General features: G+C 44.8%; 1 protein-coding gene across 1 annotated transcript; it reads right to left on the reverse strand.

The window, feature by feature from the left end:
• Nucleotides 1-383: 383 nt before the first annotated feature.
• On the reverse strand, nt 384-15050 carry AKIRIN1 (akirin 1). The gene is made up of 5 exons (XM_003815493.5): nt 14684-15050; nt 7980-8120; nt 5167-5301; nt 2855-2926; nt 384-2228 (listed from the first exon to the last, which is right to left on the reverse strand). Exons 1-5 carry the CDS (start codon nt 14901-14903, stop codon nt 2218-2220), a joined length of 579 nt encoding a protein of 192 aa, XP_003815541.2. The 5' UTR covers nt 14904-15050; the 3' UTR covers nt 384-2217.
• Between the last annotated feature and the right edge of the window lie 4153 nt (nt 15051-19203).

Raw genomic sequence — 19203 nt, forward strand, 5'->3', positions numbered from 1 at the left:
ACACTGATCTCTTAAACAAGACTTCAGTGGGGCAGCATTCCCCATTACCAGTCCAGCCTCCACAGCTTCTGATGGCTCCCACAGCTGCCCTTTCTTTATTTTGGTGTGACTAGCCCACTGCAGAGCCATTCCCATTACAGCCACTGCTATGTTCCTCTTTTAGGAACAAGTGACTACCCTGAAAAAAGAAGAGATGAAACAAATCGCCCTTCAAATACGAAGTAAAATCATTCTTTAATTATTAAAAAAAATCACTGTTGGGCTTTTTTTTTTTAAAGGTCCATAAATTTTCAATGCAATGTTGAACTGGGGAAATGGTTATAGCAGCTCTCACATAAGTTACTTGAATTAATAAACATTATCACAGTATTAAGAAGGCAAGGTAAACAAATAGCTTAAGTATTTTATTTGTTTGCAACTAAGCTTGTTAACACTATATAATGAAAATGTACAAAGAATAATGTTGCAGTTTTTGGTTAGATTTAAGTCAAAGACATTCATTAATAAGGAATCTTCGAATGTGAATATTCCAGAAATTTCTCTAAGCCATCTGATCAGAACAACTGTCTCTGAATATTACCTTACTTTGGAAGGTATTGGCATACATTTGAATTAAACTCAGAATTTTTCAAAATAAGCCCTAATTAAAAAAACTATTCTATATTCAAAGTAAAACAATATTAATAGAACTTTCCTTTCCAGAAACAATGAAGGAAACAAGGCATTTTGTAAAATGTGGTCCTGAACAAGTCACAGTAAAAAATAAATGTATACTTAACTTCCACCTCCTCAAAACAGAGGCTACTTTCTGTTCCTCAGCCTTGGAAACAAGGTGAAGAACAGCCTATATGCGACTTCGGGCAGGGGGTTGCCAAAACAAAGCTGAAGCAGTTGACCATGGACACCTCAAAAGAATTTGGGAGAACCCGACCAAAGGATCCAAATTCTATGTTTTTTTTTTTTTTGAGACGAAGTCTCGTTTTGTCGCCCAGGCTGGAGTGCAGTGGCGTGATCTGTGCTCACTGCAACCGCCACCTCCAGGGTTCAAGCGATTCTCCTGCCTCAGCCTCCCAAGCAGCTGGGATTACAGGCGCCTGCCACCACGCCCGGCTAACTTTGTTGTATTTTTAGTAGAGATGGGGTTTCACCATATTGGCCAGGGTGGTCTCGAACTCCTGACCTCAAGTGATCCGCATGCCTCGGGCTCCCAAAGTGCTGGGATTACAGGCGTGAGCCACTGCGCCCAGCCAAAATTATATTTTTTAATAACTAATACAAAGGTGAAGTGGCTCCTCCCAAGTAGCAGTGCTGCCGGGGCCTGGCCCAGGCCTAGCCCTGGGCTCACCTCTCATGCTCCCAAGCCAACCCTGATGCTCCTGGCTCCAGGGTAGACCTTTTCCCTTTAGAGGTTCAGTGTCCAGGGAGCTCTATGATAATTGTGTGAATGAGGTGAGCGCTGACTCCATGTGAGTATTTTAAGGCTTGGAGTCAAAGAATTAACCTAACATGCCCAGGCAGAGTCCATGTGTCAATGGCCCGTCTCCAGTTTGTTCTAATTTCTCACCACGTGTCTGTAGATTTAGGACCGCAGACCTTCGCTTTATCATCATAATCACATCTAATGTCCATCCTAACTTACGATTCATATTCTGTGCCTGGAAACAGTCCCTGTATTTAACAATACCTACACATAAAAACAATCCACTGTTACAACTTGTATGGTCACAAAACATTAATGATCTTCTTTAGACCAAGCAAATGTTTTTTTACCATAATTGTCGTGCACCAAATTCACAGCCAGAATCCCCAAGATCAAAAAAAAAATTTTGCACAATACAAATAATAACTTAAAATACACATACACACATATACACACACTCTCACACGCACTTCTTACAGAACTGTGCTTGGGGAAACTCCATTTGTTGAATGCCACTGAAGGCATATTTTGCTAAACTGCTGCTCCAGGTATTTTTGTTTGGAAAATCTATCACAGTAGGGCACAGCTGTTTATTGGATGAGCAGAAAAGAAAGATATGCTTGTGGCAACCAGAAAGTTTTACGGTCTTTCAAGTTGTATAAAATGGACCTGCAGAAACGTTTAAGTGTTCTCAGGATGCAAAGTTGGAGCTGAAATGTGACATCAAACCAGTTGCAAAAAGTGTACAGCAGCCATCTCTTGAGGTCAAACCTGGTACCCAGATATGTGACAAAGCTTCATGACACATCTGTAAATTAAGAATAAAAAACAAAAAGGGTAAGAATACTAAAAATTGTAGTGTCATGCTTTAAAAATTTTCACTAACAGTAAATGTGAGAAATAGCATGAACGATGACTCACCACTTAAAAGATACTAAAGATCAAGAATTTAAGGAACCTGACTCAAATTCAGTTAGATATACAACTGTTAATATTTTATGCTTTGAATATCTGGTAGTTGCAAATTATTTAGAATAAGAAATCCTGACCACACTTGATAAACTAACTTAAGGAATCAACTTTCATAAGTTAACAACTGAAACTATCTTTCTGGAGAAAAGACAGGTAACAAATTGGTGCTCAAGTCAGACTACCTAGATTTTAATCCTAGCTGAACCACTAGCTGTATAAGCTTGGGCAAATTATTTAACCTCTTTAAGTGCTATCTTTACCAGTAAAATGGAGCTAATAATAGTACTCCCTCATAGGGTCACTGTGAGGCTTATATAAGCTTTGGTGTGGATTTAATACGCTTAGCACAGTGCTGGGCACATTTTACTTCAAAGGGACTTTTTACTCTGAGGAGAGAAGTTTCAGTGTAGAAATTTTGCTCTTGAAACTTAGAAAATTCAAAGAAAATGTGGCAATACTTACAGCTTGTTGGCCTTGTCCCATACCGTCGCATAATCTGATCATGTGTGAATTTCACAAAAGATTCATATTGTTCTGTGAGAAGACGGTACATACTTATCCTCAGCAACTCTCCCTCAATTTTTAAGAATCAAGTGTCAGGATCACAAATAGCTTCCCAGTTTGAATTCTTCACCCTCTCAGGCCCTCTTTATAAAGGTCCTTGTATTAAAGTCCAGTGACCTTATATAAAGGTCACTGAGATGTGTTCCTCTTAGAACCCAGAGCCAAATCCTTGGCTTCTAGAATTGGTCACTGATGGTATATAATGGTATTTTCCTGATAACCTCTCCCCCGTGACATAACTATCTCCTATTAATAGCTCACTACCATAGCCAGGAAATTTCAGCCCATCTCCCATGGGACATGAATCTTTGAAACTCTTTCCTTGTTATAAATTTCAACACACATTGAGTGAAAAACATGAGTGGAAGAAGTGTGGGATGGCTAGAAAGCTAAGTGAAAATCTATACCATCTAACTGCAAACAGTTCCACAGAAGTACCACCTTTTAAGGGGAAACTGAGTAGAAAGGAAGAAGGTAGCCTGACATCTGTGAACAAAGAAGTGACTCAGAACCAGCTGACTGAAACAGTATTATGGTGGGAGTGGGAGAGGGAATGATATATTAGAGCTTCTTCTTTTTTTTTTGAGATGGAGTCTCACTCTGTCGCCCAGGCTGGAGTGCAGTGGCGCGACCTTGGCTCACTGCAACCTCTGCCTCCCCGATTCACGCCATTCTCCTGCCTCAGCCTCCCGAGTAGCTGGGACTACAGGTGCTCACCACCATGCCCGGCTAATTTTTTGTATTTTTAGTAGGGACGGGGTTTCACCGTGTTGGCCAGCATGGTCTCGATCTCCTGACCTTGTGATCTGCCCGCCTCGGCCTCCCAAAGTGCTGGGATTACAGGCGTGAGCCACTGCGCCCGGCCTAGAGCTTCTTCTTATAATACATATTAAAGGATCAAAGTAGTTCTACTATAAAGGAACTCATTTAACTTTGCTTAACCCAACAGCTCCCAATGTAAAACAGATCTATTAATATTCTGAGGAACCACGTTGTATGGGTCACCAGATTAGGAAACAATAGTGTTACAGGAAAAAGTTGTGCTTCTTCACTCTCTGATGATTACACAGCAGCAAAGCATGAAAGCTGCCCATAAATTTCTTAATTACTCACACTGTCACCCTAAGCAACAGATCTTGACCTATATCCCATAGGGTACAGCTGAGGACTTTAATCAGAAAAGGAGTATGATGAGATTTGTGCTTGACATAGAGTACTGTGGTTTAATGTGGAATATTATCCACTTTCACTAAACAGGTACTATTTCCTATTTCTGATTCAGATCTCTTTCTTTCACAGAAGGCTTTAATTGTTGCCATCATTAATCACTATCTCTGTTCTAACCTGCCCTAGCCTTGCTTTTACTCTACTGTTCCTCCCAAATCACACCCAACTCGCCACATCCATAACTATGACTTCTTAACTAGGAAGTTTGAATATGTTGACAATACTGAACTCTTCCACAACACCTGTTTAGAGTTTAGTACAGTATTACAACCATCTGTTTACCAGCCAGCTAGCCCAAATGGCCGACTCAATGCCTTCATTGATATGGAAAATTCTTGCAAGAGCTTGGTTTGTTTCTTTTCAGAAATGCAAATGAAAAATCCCTCCCACTGGGCAAGGTGTGTAGCACTCCTGTAATGCCAGCACTCTGGGAAGCTGAGGTGGAGTACTTCTTGAGGCCTGGAGCTGGAGACTCCTAGAGCTGGGCTCACAGCAAAACCTTGCCTCTATTTAAAAAACAAAGTCTTGGCCGGGCGCGGTGGCTCACGCCTGTAATCCAAGCATTTTGGGAGGTCAAGGTGGGCGGATCACCTGAGGTCAGGAGTTTGAGACCAGCCTGACCAACAATGGAGAAACCCCCTCTCTGCTAAAAATACAAAAAAATTAGCCAGGCATGGTGGCGCATGCCTGTAATCCCAGCTACTCTGGAGGCTGAGGCAGGAGAATCGTTAGAACCTGGCAGGCGGAGGTTGCGGTGTCAGCCTGGAAAACAAGAGCAAAACTCTGTCCCCCCCCCCAAAAAAAAAGTCCTTCCATATAATGTATAAATGATGTGTTTACAATCACCAAAGAGTAACTTCCATACCCGCAACTCAAGAAACTCCCTTGCATGAGGTCCTACTCTCTTTTTCTAAGTTATTTAACTGGTGTTAATTTTTAACTGAACCCTGTTAATGACAATGGCAGTCACTGCCTCGGCCTACCTGCTAGTTTGGTATTGAGGATTTGCTCATACTCCTCCCGAATTTTATCTTCATAGTCTTTTAAGAGGCGCTCACATATTATGCCAACTTGTCGGAGGGTAAAGGTGGGCTGGTCCTTCTTCATCCATGAGGAACCTGGCCAAAAGAAAAAGCGAGTTTGGGCCAGGTGCGGTGGTTCACACCTATAATCCCAGCACTTTGGGAGGCCAAGGCAGGCGGATCATCTGAGGTGGAGACCAGCCTGACAACGTGGAGAAACCCAGTCTCTACTAAAAATACAAAATTAGCTGGGCGTGGTAGGGCATGCCCATTATCCCAGCTACTCGGGAGGCTGAGGCAGAAGAATTGCTTGAACCCAAGAGGTGGCGGTTGCAGTGAGCCAAGATTGTGCCACTGCACTCCAGCCTGGGCAACAAGAGTAAAACGCCATCTCAAAAAAAAAAAAAAAGAAAAAAAGAAAAAAGAAAAAAAGGCTGGGCGCAGTGGCCATGCCTGTAATCCCAGCACTCTGGGAGGTTGAGGTGGGCGGATCACCTGAGGTTGGGAGTTCGGGACCAGCCTGACCAACATGGAGAAACCCCTGTCTCTACTTAAAATACAAAAAAATTAGCTGGGCGTGGTGATGGGCACCTGTAATTCCAGCTACTTGGGAGGCTGAGAAAGGAGAATCGCTTGAACCTGAGAGGCGGAGATTGCAGTGAGCCGAGATCACACAACTGCATGCACTCCAAACGGGGCAACAAGAGCAAAACGGACTCAAAAAAAAAAAAAAAGAAAAAAAAAGGTTCTCCTAATCAGGTTCACTCACAGAAGATTTGAATTCAGGACAGAGATAAGTCACAGGGATAAGCTTCTACCAGCCTGGTTCTGGAGCTGGCAAGTGAACAGATCCCACAAGTGGCTTTCTGATCATGATAAAAGCAGCAGCCCTGGCCAGGCATGGTGGCTCTCGCCTGTAATCCCAGCACTTTGGAGGCCAAGACGGGTTGATCACTTGAGGTCAGGAGTTCGAGACCAGCCCGGCCAACATGGTGAAACCCCGCCTCTACTAAAAATACAAAAAAATAGCTGGGTGTGCTGGTGGGCGCCTGTAGTCCCAGCTACTCGGGAGGCTGAGACAGAAGAATTGCTTGAACCTGGGAGGCGAAGGTTCCAGTGAGCTGAGATGACGCCACTGCACTTCAGCCTGCGCGACAGAGCAAATCTCAAAAAAACCCCCAAAAAAACAAAAAACAAAAACAAAAACAAAAAAACAAAACAAAAAAAAACATGGGCAGCAGCCCTGGTGGCAGCCCAGTTCTCAGGTGTTCCTCAAAGCTCAGGCTAAAATCTGTTTCTTTGGCCATTTGTTAGCCAGTAAGCCATTTAACACACTGAAACAATTTTTTGCTTAAACTAACTCAAGGATATTTTTTTCTCTACAAATAAAATCTAACCAAAACGTCTCACTAGTCATTATTTGTAACTGTTTTGTTAACCATAACATATCCTATTACTTTAAAATTATATTACTGAAATCTCAAGAGAATAGTGCTAGTTGTAACCACTGACAGGTTTATCATATATGTGCAAGAGCAATCAGAAAGGGTGCAGTTCCAGAGCCAGGAACTCTGGATTAAAAAAAAAAATTTGTTGAGGTAAAAGTCACATAACATAAAAGTAATCACTTTAAAGCAAACAAGTCAGTGGCATTTAGCATAATCAAAATATTACACTACTACCACCACTTCTAGTTCCAGAACACTTCCATCACTCCAAAAACTAAAACCCCTTACCCATCAAGCAATATCTCCTCATTCTCCCCTAACCCTAATTCCGGGCAAACCCCAGTTTATATTTTGTAAGGAGACAATTTTTAATCAAGGTAACTTTTAACCTTTAGAACTGTTAAGTAGAATACTTTGTGAGGAAATAAGACTCTTCTACTGTTAAAGGAGACAGATTTCACCACCACTGGAGATGGTCAAACACTGGGCTGTTGAACCCCAACAGGAGGCAATATGGCAGGCAAAACTGAATCACTACATGACCATGAAGACTGTCTCCAACCTTGAGATTCTATTTTTTAGCACATCCTCTTTGACCATTTGTCAATAATGAGCAGCCCCTGTTGAACAGAGCTTTCTGCAATTATGGAAATATCTTGTAACTGCATGTACAATACAACAGCCATATGTGGCTAATGAGTACCTGAAATGTGACTACTGAACCTGAGGAACAGAATTTTTAAAAAACTTTTTTTTTTTTTTTTGAGACAGAGACTCACTCTGTCACCCAGGCTGGAGTACAATGGTGTCATCTCAGCTCACTGCAACCTCAGCCTCCCGAGTAGCTGGGATTACAGGTGCGAGCCACCATGCCTGGCTAATTTTTTTGTATTTTTAGTAGAGATGAGGTTTTGCCATGTTGGCCAGGCCGGTCTTGAACTCTTGACCTCAGGAGATCCGCCTGCCTCAGCCTCCCAAAGTGCTAGGATTACAGGCATGAGCCACCTCAGCCGGCCAAAATTTTATCTAATTTTAATTAGTTTAAAATTAAATAGCCCACATGTGGCTATTTATTGCACCCTGGCTACAATATTACACATTGCAGTTATACAGGAAGATATTCTTGTATTGGGTGGATGGAAGCACATCAAATCAATGTGAGGTTTCTTCCAATTTCATGACTGTATAGTTTTAAAAATATCTGTAAATATTAATACATCCACGTTAGCAATTCTATTACATTAGAGGAGGCCAATTCTGGATTCATCATTATAAGTACCATTTACAAACTCTTAATGCGGATTTTGCAGATCAAAGTGGGCTTACCTGGAGAGCTAGGTGCTGTGAGTGCTGAGGAGTGAGGTTGACTTTCCGAAGCACAAGCTTCACTCTGATTAAGAACAACTTCTAAATGTCTCCACCTCTGATAACGACTATATTCTTGTTTTATGTTCTGAAAAATTTGCTCTAATAAAAAAGAAACAAACTTGAGCTTTCACTTTATTGTCTCATTTCTTCAAACTTTCTTCAGAAGTGGGAAGAGACAAAGATCTTCTGACTAGACTTTAGATACTCCCTTTGGCATGTAGGTCTCAATCTCCCCCTCCCCCGACATAAACAAGCAAAACGTTTATACCGTACTGGTGGAAGCACTCCCCAGTGGCTTCAAAGACAGTATGTTCTTATTGCCACTATTTCAACAATGCATAAAAGAATAGCTACTTTGGCATAAACCAGACAGAGTTCCCTTTACTTGTTTTCCTGTGGCAAAGAACACAAGATCTGCAGTTAGCTGGATGGTTAACTAGTACAATTTACAGTAAAAGAAACCTCTGTTTACCTAACAGGGATTATTTTTTAATCTCCTTTAAATTTCACAATTTCACAACCTAGGGTATTAAGGGGTGAGTCTCATACTGCCCAAGGCCTTCTAACAGGGAAGCTCTTGTCCCATATGGGACTTTAAAAAAGCATCTTTGGAGCTGGAAGTGGTGGCTCCAAAGCTGGGTGTAATCCCAGCTACTCTGCAGGGGGAGGCGGGAGGATCCCTTGAGCCCAGGAGACTAGCCTGAACAACACAGCAAAATCTCGTCTCAAAAAAAACCACAAGGGAGCCTGGGTGATTTATCTAAAAAACAAATCAAAATAAACTTTGGGAAAGAGGGCAGCAGAAACCATTATGTTTACAGTGTGGACATCGACCAAGGAAAGAACTGAGATTTAATGCCTAGAAGTGATGGTCAGGACTTAGAAAATAATTTTCTGATCCTAAGAGGCAACTCAGTGTGTGGGGAGATTGTAAGTCAAGGTAATCACAAAGCAAATTTGCTAACACTATTAAAGGGAGCCCAGGAAACACAAATTACTAACCACCTTGAAATACACTCCTAGAAACAACAAAGAATCTAAAAGGATGTGGTTTTCAAGTTCTTTGTTTGTACCTACTAATTTAAAAAAAGAGATACCTGTATCCATCTCAAACAACTCAAATTATTCTAGGGTATACTTTGCTATAACCACCTTTTTTCTTTAATGGTGGGAGGTATTAATGCCACTTTGCTTCTTACTAGCTGTGTGACTATAACCTTGAGAAGTTATTCAGGATCTTTACTTCTTCAATGTAAACATTAAATACCTACCTGATAAGGTTGTAAAAATAAAAACTAAAGGTAACAATAATGTCATAACAAGTGACAGTACAGTCCAGGAACTGACATGAATTCAAGTGGTTCCACACATAGTCAAAGTCCCTAACTTTCAGCCTAAATACTGGAACAATGTAGGAGATGCTTTAAGAGTCCTATGGGCCAACTGGGTATGGTGGCTTATGCCTGTAATCCCAGCACTTTGGGAGGCTGAGGCAGGCAGATCACAAGGTCATGAAATCGAGACTATCTTGGCTAACATGGTGAAACACCGTCTCTACTAAAAATACAAAAAATTAGCCAGGCGTGGTGGCACGCGCCTGTAGTCCCAGCTACTCAGGAAGCTGAGGCAGGAGAATCTCTTGAACCGGGGAGGTGGAGGTTGCGCTGAGCCGAGACTGTGCCACTGCACTCCAGCCTGGGAAACACAATCAGACTCTGCCTCAAAAAAAAAATAGAAAAACAAAACAAAAAAACAAGAGTGCTATGGGCCAGGCACGGGTGGCTCATGCCTGTAATCCAGCACTTTGGAAGGCCAAGGTGGGAGGATCACTTGAGGCCAGCCTGGGCAACATAACGAGACCCAGTATCAAAAAAAAAGAAAAAAAGCCCGTACATGGTGGCTCACGCCTGTAATCCCAGCACTTTGGGAGGCCTAGGCAGGTGGATCACCTGAGGTTGGGAGTTCGAGACCAGCCTGACCAACATGGCGAAACCATCTCTACTAAAAATACAAAAATTAGCTGGGCATGGTGGTGCGCACCTGTAATCCCAGCTACTTGGGAGGCTGAGGCAGGAGAATTGCTTCAACCCAGGAGGTGGAGATTGCAGCGAGCCGAGATCACCCCATTGGACTCCAGACTGGGCAACAGAGTAAGACTCTGTCTCAAAAAACAAAACAAAACAGTGCTATGAAGTTTGTATTTTAGATTCCTGAATTTATTAAGTTTTCACCTCACTTTATTTTTTAAGAGAGTCTTACCCTGTCGCCCAGGCTGTAGTGCAATAGCACAATCTCAGTTCACTGCAACCTCTACCTCCCAGGTTCAAGCAATTCTCCTGCCTCAGCCTCCAGAGTAGTTTGGATTTCAGGAGCCCGCCACCACACCCACCTAATTTTTTGTATTTTTAGTAGAGACAGAGTTTCACAATGTTGGCCAGGCTGGTCTCAAACTCCTGACCTCAGCTGATCTGCCTGCCTCGGCCTCCCAAAGTGCTGGGAATACAGGCGTGAGCCACCGCTAGCCCCCTGTATTTTAAAATGTCTTATTCCTCAAGCCAGAGCCAATACAAGGATAAGAACTGCAAATACTTGAAACAAGAAAGGACAAGTATGAGGACAACGCTTAAGAGAACAGAAGGTCTTTGATAAACCTCTGCCTCCTGTATGGCAATGTTAACAAATGGAAAGATACAATTTTGAGGGTGGTAGGACTAAGAAGTCCAAGAATCTAAACACGGTATCCATGGGAGAAAAATAAGAAAGTTAGACATGATTTTCTTCTGTAGAAGGCCATATAAAGCACAAAATTTTTTTAAAAAGAAAAACTCAAATTTCTTTTTAACAGTGGATAATTTTAATCCTTCCCTCCATTACTTGAGGTTGTGCTGCCAGATTCTTTCCAGTCTAAGCCCATCCTCCAAACTCTACAGTGTTCCTACTGCTACAAACCAAAATTCAAACTCTTGAACATGGCAGTCAATACTTTCCAAGATGTGGCCTCAATTTATTTTCCTGGTTCCATCTGGATTCCACTATAATTTAGTTACATTACATTATTCTTTCCTTAAATTGTGGGTTTTTTGGACTTTGCTCTCAAGGTTTCCCTGTGCTCGAAATGGGACTATTGCTCAAACTTGATCAAGACTCAGCTAGCCGGGCGCAGTGGCTCACGCAATCCCAGCACTTTGGGAGGCCGAGGCGGGCAGATCACCTGAGGTCAGGAGTTTGAGACCAGCTTGGCCAATACAGTGAAACCCTGTCTTGACAAAAAAAATACAAAAATTAGTAGGCCGGGTGTGGTGGCTCATGCCTGTAATCCCAGCACTTTGGGAGGCTGAGGCAGGCGGATCACCTGAGGTCAGGTGTTTGAGACCAGCCTGACCAGTATGATGAAACCCTATCTCCACTAAAAATACAAAAATTAGCCGAGAATGGTGGCATGCGCCTGTAATCCCAGCATTCTGGGAGGCTAAGGCAGGAGAATCGCTTGAGTCTGGGAGGTGGAAGTTGCAGTGAGCCGAGATCATGCTATTGCACTCCAGCCTGGGCAACAAGAGCGAAACGTCATCTCAAAAAAAAAAAAAAAAAAATTAGCCGAGCGTAGTGACACATGCCTGTAATCCCAGCTACTGGGGAGGCTGAGGCAGGAGAATCGCTTGAACATGGGAGACGGCGGTTGCAGTGAGCCAAGATCGTGCCACTACACTCCAGCCTGGGCAACAGAGTGACTCTGTCTCAAAAAACAACAAAAAAAGACTCAGCTAAAATGCTACCTTAATTCAGAAGTTATTCTCAGACTCTCAAGTCATAATCAGTTAATTGCTTTGCACATTATGTTTACAAATATTTCCTGCGGTCAGCAACCCCCTTCTTCCGTGTCTGGAATTCACCTAGCACTCAATAAAGATTTAAGCAATAAAAGGCTTAGTTTTACAGGACCTTTCCACAAAAAGTACCATATAGATTGAGCATCCCTCATCCAAAATGCTTGAGACAGAAGTTTTGGATTGTGGAATAGTTGCATTATACTTACCAATTGAACATCCCTTACCCCAAATCAGAAAAACTCCAGTGAATAAGTATTTCCTTTGAGTGTCATATTGACACTCAATTTTTGGAGCAGTTCAGACTTTGCAGCATTTCGGATTTCAGAAAAATTGCCCAGCTAATTTTTTAGCTTTTTTTTTTTTTGAGATGGAGTTTCACTCTTGTCGCCCAGGATGGAGTGCAATGGCCGGATCTCGGCTTACCGCAATCTCCGCCTCCCAGGTTCAAGCGATTCTCCTGCCTCAACCTCCCGAGTAGCTGGCATTACAGGCATGCACCACCATGCCCCACTAATTTTGTATTTTTAGTAGAGACAGGATTTCTCCATGTGTGTCAGGGTGGTCTTGAACTCCCGACACCTCAGGTGATCCGCCCGCCTCCGCCTCCCAAAGTGCTGGGATTACAGGAGTGAGCCACTGCGCCCGGCCTTAGAATTCTTTTGTGGAAACAAGGTCTCATTATGTTGCACAGACTTGTCTCGAATTCCTGGGCTCAAGCAATCCTCCTGCCTCAGCCTCCCAAAGTGCTGGGATTGCAGGTGTGAGCCACCACGCCTTGCCCACATTCTCTCTCTCTTTTTTTTTTTTTTGAGATGGAGTTTCGCTCTTGTGGCCCAGGCTGGAGCGCAATGGTGTGATCTCCGCTCACTGCGACCTCTGCCTCCCGGCTTCAAACGATTCTCCTGCCTCAGCTTCCCTAGTAGCTGGAATTACAAGTGCATGCCACCACTGCCCCCACAACAAAAATAACTTTTTTTTAAGATGGAGTCTCGCTCTGTCGCCAGGCTGGAGTGCAGTGGCGCGATCTTGGCTCAATGCAACCTCGCCTGGCTATTTTTAGTAGAAACAGGGTTTTCACCATGTTGGCCAGGATGGTCTCGGTCTCTTGATCCACCCACCATGGCCTCCCGAAGTGCTGGGATTACAGGCATAAGCCACCTCGCCCAGCCCAAAAATCACTTAAGAAGCAGCTACTGTAATGTGAACTACAACCAAATTAGTCTAGAGGATAGTAGTATTTAATAAAACATTTACATTAAACCCATCACTTTATACTTTTCAAAATACTTTTTGCAACTATCTTGAGGGTTCTTCAACAAAAGATAGCGCAAGTATGAACTCCAATTTGCAGAAGTGAGACCCAAAAAGATTATGGACTATCTTTAGGTATCTGCAGGAGCTAGGGAAGAACAAAACATCACTGCAAGTGGCCATCTATGGCGCCTGTCTTTGAGGGTTCTTTAAAATGGACTTTTGCAAACATTATCTCATCCTGTACATAAGGTTATACAACATTGAATGGCCGGGGAATTTAAGTAGAACAGCGTTTTTTATGGGCAGGTTAGTCAGCTAATGGATAAGAGACTTGAAATTACTCTTTTGGGATTAGCAAATAGAAGGGAAAAACATGATAAGGGCACAGAGCGGTGGGTCTGGGGGAAAGAGCAGAGGCACAGTTTGAAAAAAATGTGTAAGAGACTGACTAGGTAAGATATGGTCACAGTTCATAAGTCCTTTGAATTCTAGGATTAAAAAGGTGAACTCGAGTTAAGGATATGAAGTCTGGGACAGCTTTAGCTGGGTGTAGGAATCTTGGTGTGAGGATGAGGGCCTGCAATTTGCATTGTGGATCGATATGCAGAGGAAGGAGGAAATGAAACCTGAAGGCACTGCAACTGAAAAGGGGTGGAAAGGATGATTTTACGGTGAGCCTAAGGTTTTGCTTAAGCTTGAGGAATAGAAAAACACACAAAGAAACGACTTGCCCAAATCCATTATTGAGACGCCCCCCTCATTTCCGGAAGTCCTTTAAAATCGCAGAATATTAATGCTGAAGCACCCTCCCCTCTACTCCTGCGCTATGAGGTGTCTACTGTAACGCCAGTCCTTTTCCTTGGACAAAGTGGAACGCCTTACTGAAGGAGAGTCCCTGTTAAGGACAGTTACATTCTTAGTTCTGTAGAACCTCCGTATGTCGTAGGATTCTCAAATTCTAGCTAATGATCTACCGATTTCAAGCCATATATGGTACGAGGCAATAGCCATATAATAAAAGAACGTGGCCAGTCCCTTAGAAATGATCAGGTTGAAATCGGATTCCGTGACTCTTGCGGCGGCCTCTGGGTTCCTAAAGACTTCTGGAAATCATGTCTCCCTACAGCGCTAAACAGCACGCACTCGCGCCCCTTCCCGGTAACCCGCCCCCATCCCACCCCCGCCCTCCAGGCCAGGTTCGTGAGTAGAATCCAATTTTCCATGGCCCACTGGATCTGCAGGGTGGCTCGGTGCAGACCCGGCCAGCGGAGGAAGGAGGGGCTTCAGCGACAGGGAGGGCCCGGAGCTGCCAGAGGTATTCCCATCTTCCTCTTGGTGTCCACCCCTCCAGGCTCTCCTCCCCCAGGAAAACCTAAAACCGACCCTGTGGCCCCATTACCCCTCCCGGATGCCTCCCATCCCCGGAAGCAACCAGGCCCAGCGGCATCCCAGTTCCCTTTTCTCAAGGCAAAGAAGGGGTCCCTGGGTAAACTGGCCTGGTATTCCCAACCCTCCCCCACCACCCCCCCCCAAAAATGCCTGGGCCTGGCTTCCTGCCAAGCCCAGAGCAGGGCAGGTTACCCGGAGTTGGAAGGCGCCGCTCGCTGCCGGGCGGGGCGGGCTGCTGCAGACTCTGCGGTGGGGTCTGCGTCTGAAACGGCGGCGGCGGCTCGGCGTCCGGGGGCCTGAGGCCCGGAGTGGGGCCGGGCAGAGGGGCGCAGCGCCGCCGCTTCGGGGAGCCGGGGCTCAGCAGCGCCGCCTCGAACTCCATGGGCCGCTTCAGCGTCGCCCCGCACGCCATGCCGCTGAAGGGCCAGGGACCGGGAGCGGACGCGGCGGTAAGTGCGGCCCAAGAGACTCCTCAGCCGGGCTCGCCAGCCAAGCCGGCTCCAATGGCGCCTCCAGCACCCGGCAGCGGCGCTGGCCCCGCCTTCTGTGACGTCACGGGCGCACACCATCGCCCGGCAGAGGGGGGCAGGCCGGAAGAGGGTGGCTCTGCGAGGCTGGTCAGCGCCGGCCCGGCCCGGGGCGCCCCCTGCTGAAGAAATGGAACGGTCTGGGCGGAGAGCGTGGTCACCAAGCAACACCGGGAAGGCCCCCACCCCCACCCCCGCCCCTCCCAGGGTCCCATCCCCCCCCGCTTTGGGGCTGTCGCGCCCGGGTGGCCCCTAAGGTTTTCGCACCTGCGCTGCGCGGGCGTGGGGGAGGGGAGAGCTTGAAGGGGCCTGGTGAGGGGCCATGGGGGTCTGGTGACTCCAAAAACCTCCTTCTAGGCCGCTCTTGTCCCCATGATAAAAGGGTGATTGTTAAAGGTCATCAAGGGCATTCCGCTGAGCCCTGGGAAGTCTGCACTTAAACAGAAGCGAGTACTGGAGGATGGGCTTTAGCAAGTCCATGAACCCCATGAAATTATTTGCAGATTTGTGGGGTGGGAGCGAGGGTGGGGGTGTTTGTGGGAGTATTTTTGAGATAGCTGACCCATACCTTAAGCAGCTTATCAAAGGGATATGTTACTTTAAAAAGTTGAGAACCTACAAAAAGCACCCACTGGCTTAAACCGTCTAAGAATGGCTTCAGAGTGTTAAGAACTTCAGCTGGTAGCTGATTTGCCATTCTTCCCATCTGACTTGGCAGCTCAGGTTCTTCCTCATCTTTCTGAACTCTTTACAGCAATACCAGCTGTAAAGTGCTTTTGATATTGTGGAAAAATAAATAGATAACAGGGGGGTTCTGCTTTCTGAAACTCTGCGCGTCTGTATTTTTCTGGGGAGCAGTTCCGGTGTTTTCAACATATCATCAAAGGAATCTGATCCAAAGAAAGGATAAAGCCTTTCTGTACCTTCTCATATATACTGAATAATGACCATGACTCCTGGGATTTGTCTTCAACATATCTCCAGGATTTTTCAGGACAGTCCGAATTACAGATATTCACTTCTATTAGCCCATATGCTACATCATTGTGCCACAATATTTGAGTTGGAGAATATGGGCATACTACCCCAGTCCCCATTCATTGTTCTTTTTCTATTGCTTTTCTCTGGATCCTCTTCAGTTACTACAAATTCTTTTTTTTTTTTTTTTCCTGCTCCTTGTGGAACAGGGCTACCCCATAGGCATGCAGTATGCCCGGAGTAACCTCTACAAATTCTTTAAATATCATAACATAGGACATGTATCTTTGCATTTATCTTTGTAAAATTGCAGAAATAATTCTAAAATCAGCATACCAAATGTTAATTTTATCTCCTCTCTTGTCCATAAGAGCATAAAGGGTCTTTACAATAGGCTAGAAAACTAGAAATAGAAAATTAGGGCCAGAGAAAAAGGAGATCACAATTATCATGGGGTTAAACAAGACTGTAACTGAATTTGAAATGTAGTTATCGGCTGGGTGCGGTGGCTCACGCCTGTAATCCCAGCACTTTGGAGGCCGAGGCAGGTGGATCACTTGAAGCTAGGAGTTCAAGACCAGCTTGGCCAACATGGTAAAACGCTGTCTCTACTAAAAATACGAAAACTAGCCAGGCGTGGTGATGCACACTTGTAATCCCAGCCACTGGAGAGTTTGAGGTGGGAGAATTGCTTGGACTCGCCACCTTGAGATTGTGCCACTGTACTCCAGCCTGGGAGACAGAGTGAGACCCTGTCTCAAAAAAAAAAAAAAGAAAGAAATGTAGTTCTGAGCTTCCTGGATGCTAGGGTAAAAATGAAAACACAGTACATATTGAATAGATTTTGTCATCTGAAAGGAATGAATTAATCATAGGAGACATCATAGATTTTTTTCCCCTGTATAACCAAATTCTAAAGGTAGTTTCTCATGTGATTTTATTAGGAAACAGTGAATGATTTAATAAAGTAATCAGGAAGATTTTAACAACAAATGCTAAAGCAAAATTCACATGGATACTTTTTGTTATGTCTCATGAAAGCCAAGGACATAAAAAGCAATCTAGTGATGGTTTTTTTGTTTGTTTGTTTTGAGAAAGAGTTTTGCTCTGTTGTCCAGGCTGAAGTGCAGTGGCTTAATTTCAGCTGACTGCAACCTCCGCCTCCCGGGTTCAAGCAATTTTTCTGCCTCAGCCTCCCCAGTAGCTGGGACTACAGGCGTGTGCCACCATGCCTGGCTAATTTTTGTATTTTTACTAGAGACGGGGTTTCTCGAACTCCTAATCTCAAACTCCTGACCTCAAGTAATCCGCCCTCCTCGGCCTCCCAAAGTGCTGGGATTACAGGCGTGAGCCACTGTGTCCGACCCAGTGATGGTTACGTTTTAAGGGGCTTGTCTAATGTGGGCCAAGTAAATTGCCTTCTTATGGTGTAAACAGGTCCAAAGTTAGAGCTTAGAAGGTTTGAAAAGTATGCCCCCTTGGGTAGTCATTCTAAATAGCACTTTTTTTTTCTCTTTTACAGACAGGGTCTTACTCTGTCATCCAGGCTGGAGTGTAGTGGTGCAATCATAGCTCACTGCAGCCCTGAAAACTCCTGGGCTTAGCCTCCCAAGTAGTTAGGACTACAGCTTTTTTTTTTTTTTTGAGACGAAATTTTGCTCTTGTTGCCCAGGCTGGAGTGCAATGGTGCAATCTCAGCTCACTGCAACCTCCGCGTCCCACGTTCAAGTGATTCTCCTGCCTCAGCCTCCTGAGTAGCTGGGATTACAGGCATGCGCCACCACGCCAGGCTAATTTTGTATTTTTAGTAGAGATGGGGTTTCTCCATGTTGCTCAGGCTGGTCTCGAACTCCTGACCTCAGGTGATCCGCCTGCCTCAGCCTCCCAAAGTGCTGGGATTACAGGCGTGAGCCACCGTGCCCGGCCCCACCTGGCTAATTTTTAAACTTAAATTTAAATTTGCTAAATTTGTTGTAGAGACAGAGGTCTCACTATATTGCCCATGCTGGTCTCAACCTCCTGGCCTCCTGGGATTACAGGCATGAGCCACCTCGACCAAGACTTCCATAAACTAGGGATTTTTGTTTTGTTTTGTTTTGTTTTGTTTTGTTTTGTTTTGTTTTGAGATGGAGTCTCGCTCTGTCGCCCAGGCTAGAGTGCAATGGCGTGATCTTGTCTGACTGCAACCTCCGACTCCCGGGTTCAAGTGATTCTCCTGCCTCAGTCTCCCAAGTAGCTGGGACTACAGGTGCGTGCCACCATGCCTGGCTAATTTTTTTTTGTATTTTTAGTAGAGGAGGGGTTTCACCATGTTAGCCAGGATGGTCTCGATCTCCTGACCTCGTGATCCACCCGCCTTTGCCTCCCAAAGTGCTGGGATTACAGGCGTGAGCCACCGCACCCGGCTAAGCTAGGGTTTTGCAAAATGCTTTGATAGTCACTCTCTTCTCTGAGATCCTTTAAAACTTTTGAGTGTGGGCTGGGCACGGTGGCTCATGCCTGTAATCCCAGCACTTTGGGAGTCTGAGGCAGGTGGATCACCTGAGGTCAGGAGATTGAAACTAACCTGGCCAACATGGTGAAACCCCGTCTCTACTAAAAATACAAAAATTAGCTGGGTGTGGTGGTGTGCACCTGTAGTCCCAGCTACTCAGGAGGCTGAGGTAGGAGGATTGCTTGAACCTGGGAGGTGGAGGCTGCAGTGAGCTGACATCATGCCATTGCACTCCAGCCTGGGCAACAGAGCAAGACTCCATCTCTAAATAAATAAATAAATAAATAAATAAATAAATAAGGAAGTTATAATTTGTGTATCTGACTATGCTTCCAAACTATAAATTCCTTGAGAATAATAGCCAGGCCTCATTCATCTGTGTTTTTCCACCCCCAATACAGTGTTTGAATACAGTAGGGGTAGGTTCAGAATAAATATTGGTCAAATGAAGAAATAGGGCTGGGCATGGTGGCTCACACCTGTAATCCCAGCACTTTGGGAGGCCAAGGCAGGTGAATCATGAGGCCAGGAGTTCAAGACCAGCTTGGCTAACATGGTGAAACCCCGTCTCTACTAAAAATGCAAAATAGCAGGCCTGGTGGTGCATGCCTGTAATCCCAGCTACTCAGGAGGCTGAGGCACGAGAATCACTTGAACCCAGGATGTGGAGGTTGTAGTGAGCCAAAATCATGCCGCTGCACTCCAGCTTGAGT

The sequence above is a fragment of the Pan paniscus genome, chromosome 1, assembly GCF_029289425.2.
Source record: "Pan paniscus chromosome 1, NHGRI_mPanPan1-v2.0_pri, whole genome shotgun sequence".
In the NCBI taxonomy this organism is placed as follows: Eukaryota; Metazoa; Chordata; class Mammalia; order Primates; family Hominidae; genus Pan; species Pan paniscus.